The 12115-nt window shown below is 38.7% G+C and overlaps 1 protein-coding gene across 1 annotated transcript in view; it reads right to left on the reverse strand.

The window, feature by feature from the left end:
* The window catches only part of LOC106878492 (ubiquitin carboxyl-terminal hydrolase 40), a 46621-nt gene that overhangs the window by 1064 nt on the left and 33442 nt on the right, over positions 1 to 12115 (reverse strand). Inside the window, exons 20-29 of the mRNA XM_052970937.1 lie at positions 11028 to 11072; positions 10746 to 10854; positions 9257 to 9345; positions 8715 to 8847; positions 7338 to 7477; positions 5834 to 5921; positions 4537 to 4753; positions 3764 to 3829; positions 2793 to 3024; positions 1571 to 1669 (exon numbers count right to left, since the gene is read on the reverse strand). Coding sequence (XP_052826897.1) covers positions 1571 to 1669; positions 2793 to 3024; positions 3764 to 3829; positions 4537 to 4753; positions 5834 to 5921; positions 7338 to 7477; positions 8715 to 8847; positions 9257 to 9345; positions 10746 to 10854; positions 11028 to 11072 — 1218 coding nt within the window. The remainder of the gene's footprint in view (positions 1 to 1570; positions 1670 to 2792; positions 3025 to 3763; positions 3830 to 4536; positions 4754 to 5833; positions 5922 to 7337; positions 7478 to 8714; positions 8848 to 9256; positions 9346 to 10745; positions 10855 to 11027; positions 11073 to 12115) is intronic.

Below are 12115 nucleotides of genomic sequence, written 5' to 3' on the forward strand. Positions count from 1 at the left end.
GTTACATTCTGAATTTAAATTCTGCAGAGGTCAACTTTGCCTTTCATCTTTTCAGGGTCGATTAAATAAGTTCCAGTTATGCACTGGGGATTATGTAATTGACGTAATCTCTTTGTCTGTCCTTGTTTGTCCCCTTGTGTGCAATAAAGAAATAAATAGCTGACAGAGTAACGTACCCAATTCCTAAAATATCCCAGGCACTTGCTGATCAAGAGGGATGGAGACATTCCACACCACTTATTCAAAGGACTTTTACCTTACCATGTCATTTTCCAGCACTGTTAGACAAAGCAGCTAAATATCCCTCAAAGAACACCCTACCATATTGAACATATTTGATGATGTAGTTATAGATATACATAATCATTTAATGTCCATTTTTAATGCTGGCATGGATTGGGCTATTTACTAAGAGACAGTCGTGGCTGGAACGTCTCTGCCAATGGAGCTGACCTTGAGTTAAACAATCACCATCCTTCTATAAAAGTAAATATTAAAACCCTGGGAATACAAGATGTGTCACAAGTGACAGAATGCAACTATTACATACCTCTAATTAGGAAAGGATACCTTTAACCTCGATATCTGCCCCTGTTAGTTTGTTAATACCTTAATCACTAAACAAACATCTTTTCCCAATATATTCCTGAGACTCGCCAACACTACACCTGATTCTCTCCCCTCCTTACACACGCAAGCATGTATCTGACTCATACACTGTGTATGAGTCAGATCCATGCTTGCGTGTGTAAGGAGGGGAGAGAATCAGGTGTAGTGTTGGCGAGTCTCTGGAAGTTTTGAAGGATGCAGTGCTCCGACAACTGACAACTGATGCCGGCAGTTTGTTCTTAGCATGAAAAAGTGTTTCCGAAAGTCATGGGAACTGTGCTGTTTCCTGACTTTGTAAACATGTCCACAGGTGTCAGACAGGTGGAATTTGAAAAGGTGCTCAGAGTTATTGTTAGTAACATGGTTAATAATTTACAAAGGACTCACAAAGGACTTGGTAAGCGATGTCAAGACACCCTCAGCCTTCTTGGCAATTTTAGCAATGTGTTTTGTCCAACGCAAATCGCTGTTGACAATAATGCCCAGGTCACGTTCACAAGAAGGCTTTGAATGACACCATTGTACTTGAGAGTTGCACTAAGTTTGTATTCGATCTGCATTAATGCACATAGAATAGTGCTTGATATAGAGCAGTACTAGTGTCTATAGAACAGTGGTAGTGGTGGATATATAGAACAAAGATAATTTTACTATCATATAATGTTATGTAACTGGTACATAAAATACACCCTTTACACTCTTGGAGTGGTTGGCATAAGGAGGCCATCCAGCCATAGAAACCATGTCATATCAGACTGGAAACTGGTGCAGCTCTCTGGCTTACTAGTTCCAGTCATACTGACTAACCCATGGAAGGCAGATTCTAAATGATGATGATGTGAGAGCGAGAAGAATTCAGTGGTGTATGTAGAAAATAGAACATTCTTAGTGGTATTGAATACAGAAACAGTAGCTAGTGTTAGTGGTGATGTAAGTAGAACAATAGAAAAGTGAGACATACTTTGACAGCAATCAAATCTCCATCTTTGATGCAGTAAGGATTGCACTGGGTACGGGTAGCTCTGTGTTGGTTTTTACGACGAGATCTAGATGTCCCTTTCTGAAAAGTACAAGCAAAACACTTAAGTGACATCGTCAAACAGACATTACATTACATTGATATGGAAGATTGTTGTGGCAAATCCACCACTATTACATACATACAGGCAGACACATGTGCTTCACTACAGTATATCAATATAATAAATACAAACTTGTTACCAGTTCAAATATGCCTCAAGCATAAGGAGGCCAGTCATTGTGTTTGTCAGGGAGAAAATTTCTCGCTGTAGACAAATAGGTGTAAATACACCAAGTCAGCCCACAGCGCCACCTGACCAGGCTGTGCAATGCATGTATTTTGAGATGGTTATCTTCTCTTCAGCCAATATAATATCACACAAACCACCTAACCTCAAATCACACCCAAGAAGGACACATTGATATATGTAATCCTATATACACTATGTCAGAAGACTAGAAGATGGGATGTCTATGGGTGTAATGTCTGCTTACATTTCTGTGTATTAGACTAATTGTTGGTAGATCAGGAGTTCAAACTCATGACGTGTCTGTATTCCAGGACAGAACACTTATTTTATATTACTCCAGTTTATGCCTGGTACATGTCTCTAGAAACAGGTGTCACCATAACATCTGGGAAACGTTACCTGCAAAAGGCTGACATCCTAACCAAGTGAATATCTATATCTCATCAGCTTAATTAAAAATCCTTATTATAAACTAAATTTAAGTATAAGAACAAATGAGCAAGCGTCCCTATAGTTTGCTTGCCATGCAAGAAATAGTAGTGTATGAGTTGAGGTCAATGTGGTTGCTGTCTCCAAAAAACAAATTGGAGAGGATGGTTCTAGATCTTCTATAATTGAATAAACATAGGGTCGGTCATGATTCGGTGCCTTAACACTAAATATAAAAATTTTTAGTCTATTCCCAGACAATACAAATTCAATCTGACATAATCTTTGTTTTTTAGTCAGCCTAAAGCTATGATAGAAGACAAACCTAGAATTATGTGATTGCAACACAAACTTCTTAAACATACATCTATGCCAGGGCCCATATGTAGTTGATGGCTGGTTCTGATGTGGGGAAGTTCAAATAACTGAACAAAATGATAGAGGTATAACTGACTGCATAATTGAACAATGAGATGCCCTTACCTTATTGTTGTGTTGTGTATTTGAGTCCTTCAGCACAGTCCACTCACACTTTGAAGGGAAGTATTTGGCCAGCAGCACATCTTTTTCCGGGATCAAGAGAAAATTGGCAATGGTTCTTTTCAGGTGGTCAACAGAGTTCCCCTGGCCAGTGTCCCAAACCATCTCAACAGGGTCCTTATATTCACGACTGTCGCACAAACGCTGTTTAATTGTCAGCAAGATTTCTTCAGGCCTGTCCCCAATAAAGAAAAGATAAATGAATATTAGGAGTATTACAGAAATGATCAGGGGTACACTGTTTGGGAATGTCAGGCAGGATGGGCATTAAGAGAGTCTAAAAATAACTTTGGGAGAATGTAAGATACTACATTAGAGGACTTAGGAGAAAGAAGAATTTAAGGAAGATACAATTCAGATTTACACCAAAATGGGCTCATTTATCATCATTTAACGTCCGTTTTCCATGCTGGCATGGGTTGAACAATTCAACTCCTGTCCTATCTCTAACTATACCCACCAATCCTTCTTCCCCACAAGGCTCACCCTGACAGTTCATCATCACTTTGTTTATTTCTTTCCAGCTCCACATCAATTACTCCCACCCATTCCTGCATAATTTGAGCAGCCATGTATCTCTTCCACAGCAAGAAATCTATTCTGGGTCCCTAACATAAAACTAACCCCTCGTCTCCTTTACTTTAACCTGACTCAATCGAAGAGATCTTAGTCTTGCAAATTCCAAGATGGCCCCACTAGTGCTAGAACCAGTATTCTCCGTAAAGTGATTGGTGTTATGAAGGGCATTCAGCCACACAAACTACGTCAAAGGAGACATTGCAGCACAACAGTCAGACAATCCAACCATGCCAACATGGAAGACAGATATTAGTGTGTAAATACATTGCTATTGTTTAATAATCTGTTAATTTGATGATAACAATTACAACAATTTAAACAAATCCTAGTCTTACCTTAAGTTTTCAGATTTTGCCAGGACTTGAACTCCAATCTGACAAGTGTCTGGAAGCTTCAAATTCCTGAAATATAAAATACAGAACTGAGAACAACAATATATTTCAGAGGGAACATGTCAGCTGCTGTTCTTGTGGAGCCCTTCTCAGAGATCAAATATGTGAGTTACCCACATGCAGTCTTTCCCCGTTACTCTCCTCTTATCCGCCTGTCTTTCTCCACTTCCCAGGTCTTTTGTCTGTGCACCTGAAATATGTAGTCCTTTGTCAGGACTTTTTCCCTTCTTTGACTGTCAACCTAATAATATTAACAGTGAACATCCCCTAGACTTTTTGTTGCTTTTTGTACTTGAGTTGTCATTCTAAAAATAAACAATCACATCACTGAAATCTAAAAGCTACAATATAATACAGGATTAATTCAAAACAGTGTGAATAAATATGCATTACATTTGACAGTAATTTGAATGCTACGGGGTCAGGACATTGCTTCAGATTTTAGATAAGGGATGAGGAATAGTTAAGGAAATCAACCTCAATACATGAAAGATATTTTATCAACCATCAAAAGACTGAATGGCTAAGCGAACAGTGACAAGATTTCATCTCAAAACATCAAGAGGTGTCACTAAATACAAAATCTGTTAATCCACCACCATCCTTGGATACACAAATAGCGACCTTTAATGCATACTGAATGGTATGATGATGATCCCTGTAATACATGTGAATGATATGAAGCCGATCCCTAATAAACAATATATAGTACTTACTGAATGGTATTGTTGTGACCCTTCAGGATGGTTTTCATCTCGTTGTCCTCCATCACCTTTAGCCGTAAGTAATTATAGTTGGTGACACTGTCCAGCTGGGGCAGTTCCATCAGTCGAACCTTAAGCTCCTCAAGTGTACTCATCTTGCTCACTTCAAGGTTATCCAGGAATATAGGGCTGTCTTTCTCAGCCTTGTTATCACTGCCATTCCACAAACCTGCACAACAATACCAACAACATTATCACTAGCCTTAATGTGCCCCTTGACTGACAAAAAAAAAATAGCAGTTAAAAAAATCTCCCTCAAATTAAACCCTACTATCTCATCACCTCTCTGGCATAAAACCCACCTCCTTCAATACTAGATCCTCCACTTCATTTGAGGAGGGGGGGTGTCTTGTCTTGCAAGTTACTTGGTGACTGCACTGGTGCTGGTGCCACATAAAAAGCACCAAATGCATTCTGTAAAATGGTTGACATTAGGAAGGACATCCAGGTGTAGAAACCATGCTAAAAGGTGGTGTTGAAACTTGACACAGTCTTCTGGCTCATCAGCTCTTGTCAAACCATCTGACCCATGCCAAAATGAAAACTAAACATTGAATAAATGTAGTCCCACACACATTAAAGACAGGTTGGTCATGCTTGGGATCCCTGTATCATACAGCAACTAATCCAGAGTTAACCTTGGATTAATCATCAACAATTTTGTAATAATCCTTTCTACTAAAGGAACAAGGCTTGATATTTGGAGGGAGAGGGACTAGCTGATTGCATTGACCCCAGTGTTTCACTGGTACTAACAATTCTGCCAGACTGCCACCTTATATAGTAATAATCCTTTCTATTATAGGCACGAGGCCTGAAATTTGTGGGGAGGAGACTAGTTGATTACATCAACCATAGTTTCACTGGTAATTAATTTAGCGACCCCAATAGGATGAAAGGTAAAGTCGACCTCGGCAGAATTTGAACTCAGAACATAGCAACTGATGAAATACCACTAAGCATTTCACCTGTTGTGCTATCAATTCTGCCAGCTCACCGCCTTGTGGTTTCAAATTTTTGTACAAGGCCAGAGTTTCAGGGGGGGTAAGCCAATCACATCGACCCTAGTTCTCCACTGGTACTTATTTTAAGCAATAATAATAATTGCTTCTCATATTAGGAACAAGAGCAGCAGTTTTGAGGGGAGGGGGTGTTAACAAAACCAACCCTTGTATTTGATTGGTACTTTATTTTATAGGCCCTGAAAGAATGAAAGGCAAAGTTGACCTCAACAGAACTTGTTACGTACTTTGGAATGTGATGGTGAGCCAAGACAGCACTCCAGCTTCCTCGTCATCGATGGTGCGGAATAACCAGGCTGAAATCAGGATGTTACCCTGTAATGAAACACAGATGATGATGTAGTCATGCAAAACTGTAGTAACAGGTTCAATTCAAAACAACCACTGAGAAAGCTTTTATGAGAAATTACACCCAACAGTCTTAAAATAGGGAAGGGCAGTTTGAGTAATGTAGTTAAAGATACATTCAGAATAAGATTCAGAGGACTAATCAACAAAATAAGGTTCTTTTTATCATCTACTTGTTTCAGTCGTCTGACCACAGCCATGCTGGGGCACTACCTTGAAAGGTTTTAGTTGAACAAATCAACCCCAGGACTTGTTTTAGAATTTTTATGCCTCGTATTTGTTTTTTTTTGTTGAACTATTAAGTTATGGGGATGTAAACAAACCAACACTGGCCGCCAAGTGACGGTGGTTGACAAATACAAAGACACGCAAATCATATATATATATATATATATAAATATATACACGAACGACAGGCATCTTTCAGTTTCTGTCTATCAACTCCACACACTTCCCCAAGGTGGTACGCAGTGGGACTGAACCTGAAACCATACAGTTGGGAAGCAAGCTTCTTACCACACACAGCCTGGTCTTTACATCATCAAAAGGTAGAAACAATTAGCATTTCTTGTAATATTGTGATGACATTCTAAATAGTTATTTAGCTGATAATCCCATTTTTTTTTAAACATAATCATCTAGGTCTCATCATTTAACATTCATTTCCATGCAGGTATGGTTTTTATGGTTGGATGCCCCTCGTAATGCCAACCACTTTACAGAGTGTACTGAAACCCCTTTAACTGAGATGGGGTGAATAGTATTGAGAAAGGTGGCTTTCTGCCAGATGAGGAGAGCCTAAAGTATAACAAGGGGGACAGGAATGGGTGTCTTACTGTAGATCTGCATTGTACATTATGATTTGAGATTTGACTGCTATTTCTAGCAGGCCAATCCACCACATAACAAAGTAGCTCATAACTTGCAAAATCAGATCGGAACCTGGTGCACCTCCCCAGCTTAACAGTTTTCTGTCAAACTGTCCAACCCACGCCAGCATGGAAAACGGATGTTAAATGATGATGATGAACATGCTAGAAATAGCAGCCAAATCTTTCTTGTGTCATATCCAACTCTCTTAAAGGGAAAAAGAACACATTAAATATTGTAGTTTTAGTTACATTATTTCTGAAAAGAAGAGATGGCCATGGTCAGAATGTTTCTGATGATAGGTTTGGCCAGTTCAGGAATGACCTGGAACTAAACAACCTGGTAGCCAATGGTAACAACCAACTGCACAACTCAAACTTGTTACTATCAACAAACAGTCCCAGCAGTAAAAGCTGTACAGACACCTTACAAAGGGCAGCCTTTGTGACCCTTTAAAGAGCTGTGAATGCTGCCCTTGGTAATTAGGGACCACTAATAAGCAAGATAATTTACCTTCTGTGGTAGTTTTCCTCGTTCGCAGAGCAACCTATCTCCATGGTTGACCTGACAACTCTCCAGAGTTGCCCACAGCTGGTTCAATATGGTGGATGGTTCACCACACCATGAGACTTTCCGTAGATGCCAACCTTCCACTGGTAAACAAGAAACATGATGAGAATGACACAGCAATAATATTTCTTCAAATACAGGCAAAAGGCTAAAAATTTTAGAAGGGGTTAATCAATTAAATTGACCACTACCTCAGTATATGGCTGGTACTATATCTTTTCTACTCTAGGCACAAGGCCTGAAATTTTGGGGGAGGGGCCAGTCGATTAGATCGACCCCAGTACGCAACTGGTACTTATATCGACCCTGAAAGGATGAAAGTCTAAGTCGACCTTGGCGGAATTTGAACTCAAAATGTAAAGACAGATGAAATATCACTAAGCATTTTGTCCAGTGTGCTAACAGTTCTGCCAGTTCACAGCTTTTCACTGTCGTAATAATAATACATCATTTACATTTGACAGATATATGTCCTCATCTTATTTGTTGTTAACACAACGTTTCGGCTGTTATACCCTCCAGCCTTCATCAGGTGTCTTGGGGAAATTTCGAACCTGGGTTCTTATTCCTAAGGTATTTTTTGATATTATTATTATTATTATTATTCAGGTCACTGCCTGGAATCAAATTCGGAATCTTGGGGTTAGTAGCCCGTGCTCTTAACCACTACACCATATGCCTGTTACGGACCCGGATTTTCCAGGGCCGCCGAGAGTGCACCAGACGCCGCCCAAGACGCAGCGCTCTACAGGCACCATATCCGTATCTCCGGACGAGCTGATTCCACGGACGCGGTCCTTTACGAAGAAGAGAGAGCTCTTCCCAGGGCAAATATCCGTTAATTGTAAATAATGTACATAATTCCTCATCTCTTAAATATAGAACTGAATGATAATTAATGTTTGTTTGAAATCCATATTTTCTTACAAATCAAAAAGATTCCAAGCATGAAACTGCCAATCAGTCAAGTAGATTAAGGCAGAATGCTGGACTCAAAAATATCAAAGTACTTCATTTCATTCTTTTATATTTGGAATTTAAATCATGTCATAGATGTCAGACAACCATCTCTTCATGCTGATGAAATGCACTGGAGATGATTTATTGAACCATAACAGTTATGCTTTGTGTCAATGTAAAGCAGCAAAAAATACAGATAGCTCAAAAGAGCAGGGCCTTTTGGAGTGGGAGCAACTAAAGACTCTACCCACTACAATAGAAACCTTGACTTACTAAACCAGGTGAGCTCTACTATAAATGATTATGTAGATATATTAATGAAGAAGGGTGACTCTACAATGGAAAATGTGGTATACTAACCCGGTAGGAGAGCATCCCATTTGGAAGCAATGTATCCAATACAACCTTCTACAGTTTCATCCTTGGCCAAAGTCAGTTCCAAATCAGCCTGAGTTGCGGTCAAACTGGCACCAAATCCAACAAACACTGTGATCTGGGAATTTAAACAACACCATAAAATATATATATATATATATTGCACAAAACCAACAAGAATTCTGAAAGCCACAGCAAAGAACTAGTCTACAAAAACAGTAATTATGAATTTAAAAAAAAAATCAATACAGAATAGAAGAGTATTTTTAGGTCTCCCACAACCAATCTCTCTTGTATTGACAACATAATAAACCACACCCAAACTAGGATTTTGTTCAGTATAAAAGGAGCTCCATGGCTTGGGTTAAGAAAGGGCCATTTGTGTCATGGCCCATATACACAGAACAATAGTGTCAACAAATGTATGACATTTGACATTAGGAAGGAGAACAGGGTGGTGAAAACGACATCGACAACGACAACAACAACAGAAGTGTAATGTACAAGTGTACGTGTGTAGCACTCACCTCATCTCTGCGCAGCTGTGGTTTATCTTCTAAGAAGAGCTGATGGTCAGTACCAGCCAAAACATTCTGGATCATGTCCTCTCCCCACACTGAAATATCAAGTTGAAATAACTTTTTAAAATATAGTGTGTGTGTGTGTGTGTGTGTGTGTGTGTGTGTGAATCCATGCAGAGAGAGATTAAAGAAGACTGCACTGCTTTGGATTTGTTACGCATGCAGAGGCTGACAGTTGGGTAAAGAAGTGCCAAATGATCCACGTGGAGGGAACTTGTGCAAAAAGAAGATTGCGGAAAGAAGCAGTGAAGGCTGATCTCAAGAGGCTCAACTTCAACAAGCCCTGGTTGTCTCAGTTGTCTCCTTGGTCTCACCCTGGGTACTCTTACTCTTTTCTCTTTTACTTGTTTCAGTCATTTGACTGCGGCCATGCTGGAGCACTGCCTTTAGTCGAGCAAATCGACCTCAGGACTTATTCTTTGGAAGCCTAGTACTTATTCTATTGGTCCCTTTTGCCGAACCGCTAAGTTACGGGGACGTAAACACACCAGCATCGCTTGCCAAGCGATGTTGGGGAGACAAACAGATGACACAAAAACATATACACACACATACATATATATACATATATACGACGGGCTTCTTCCAGTTTCCGTCTACCAAATCCACTCACAAGGCTTTGGTTGGCTCGAGGCTATAGTAGAAGACACTTGCCCAAGGTGCCATGCTATGGGAATGAACCCGAAACCATGTGGTTGGTAAGCAAGCTACTTACCACACAGCCACTCCTGTTATGAGGTCTGATCAAAAAGTATCAGGATTGGTGCCATGAAAGGTAAAATACAACACATATCGATTTGGCATTTAATATCCTTTGGAGTAGACCCCTTCTGACGATACACACTTTATCCAGCGTTGTTTCCAGTGATGGAAGCACTCGTGGAACTCCTCTTTTGGGATAGCAAGCAGCTGCCTCATCTTGGGTTTCCTTGACGTTTTGAAATCTTGTTGAGAATCTTCCACTGCAGTGACAGCCTTGGTTTTGGGGTCATAGCCTTAGACTCACAATTATGACTGCTTTGAAAAAAGCTTTCGTCTTCCTTGACACAATCATGGAGATCCTGCATAGCTGAAACCAAGCTTCTTTCTGAGATGACCACAGTCTACACACTCCCAAGCACTGCTATAAACAGAAGTGAGTGGTGACAGGATTCAAGGTAAATCTGTGCTAAGTGGTTTCACTCTGCATATTTTAGCTCTGCTACCATAGCAACAGTGCCGATACTGTTTGATCAGACTCCTATTGCTCAAAATAGAAAAGAGTAAGAGTACCCAGGGTGAGACCAAGGAGACAACTGAGACAACCAGGACTTCAAAGCTGAGCTTAAAGATATGTAAACTTCACTTCTATACAAGGCATGGTTATGATGTATTTAGTAGGGGCCTGCAGAAATAGACTCTAGGTGAAAAAACTATGAAAAGCAATGGTACTTACAGGGTAGCTTCCTGCTGGACAGGTCTTTCTCAATGGAAAGGCAGGTTTCATCTAGGGGTTTATTAATCCCTAGTTTGATTAAAGCAATGTCCTTCACCTCAGATACAAGCTGTGGAATGAATCATGGGAGACAAGAGTGAGGCAGGGGAGAAAAACAGAAGTGAGGATTTACTTATTTAACGCAATTACATTAACTGAAGCGATTTAGATGTCATTGTAACACACTGAATTAACTACAATACAGGATCTGAATAATAATTGAACATTAACATATGTACTTACCATATCTTTGTCGGTCTCAACCATCACAGTTGAACTTGTACTTTGCTGTGGACATCAACATAAAAAAAAATTTAAAAGGAAAAAAAATATTGGTCAAAAAAATTCGTTTGAAAATTCAAAAATTCAAATTAATGCAGAGGAAAATAAGCATTCTAAAAGTATTTGATAAAACTCATATTGAAAAAAAATATAAATCAACAAATCTGATTATCATAAAATACAAAATATTTTTTAATTTCATATTTAATGTTTTTGAAAAGGAAACATGGCAATTGGTCAATAAACATTTGTGTACTTCTGGTGTAAATATCGACATTTTCTTGTTTTATTTGTTAAGGACTGACCTTAGAGGGGATTCTTTGTCTCCCACAGTATGTACACGTTGGAGGATTCATTGAGACAGTAAATATCAATTTTCACCCATGATTGCAAGTCAACATGCTATTTGATATGCTTTAACACTTTTCATATCACTATATAATGTCTGATACTATTTGTCCATGCTAATATGTCACATCATGGCAGATAGGCTGGGCGTCAAAGGATCAATGTCTTTATCGCATATTGTAGCCTCATAGCCACAAATAAAGAACTATACTTGCAACCATTCATAAGCTCTATTGAACCTTACTTCTAAGTTTGATATATGATTGCCTATTTTCTTCAATATGACTTCTGGAAAAAAAAATGTGCCTATATATCTAATTGTATAGGTAAATATGCATATATATATATATATATATATATATATAGTTGAAAAACATCGTTATAGGTATAAATATACCATAAACAATTATAGAAAAATAGAGGAGAAAATGATGTTGAATCAAAATTAGATGTAATACAAAATAGGATTAAATTTAATTTTGATTCAACATCTTTTTGTCTTCCATTTTTCTATAAATGTTTATGGTATATTTATACCTATAACGATATTTTTCAATTACTATTTTCATATTCTTATTACTTGCTCTGGCTGTTGTTTATGAATATGAGGAATCTTTATTAGAAATCATTCTTTCTCTATTTTTGGACCTCTCGAAAAGTTTGAGTTCTTTTTTGAACTTATTTTTTCCCGCATATATATA

The sequence above is a fragment of the Octopus bimaculoides genome, chromosome 9 (genome assembly GCF_001194135.2).
Source record: "Octopus bimaculoides isolate UCB-OBI-ISO-001 chromosome 9, ASM119413v2, whole genome shotgun sequence".
Classification (NCBI taxonomy): domain Eukaryota; kingdom Metazoa; phylum Mollusca; class Cephalopoda; order Octopoda; family Octopodidae; genus Octopus; species Octopus bimaculoides.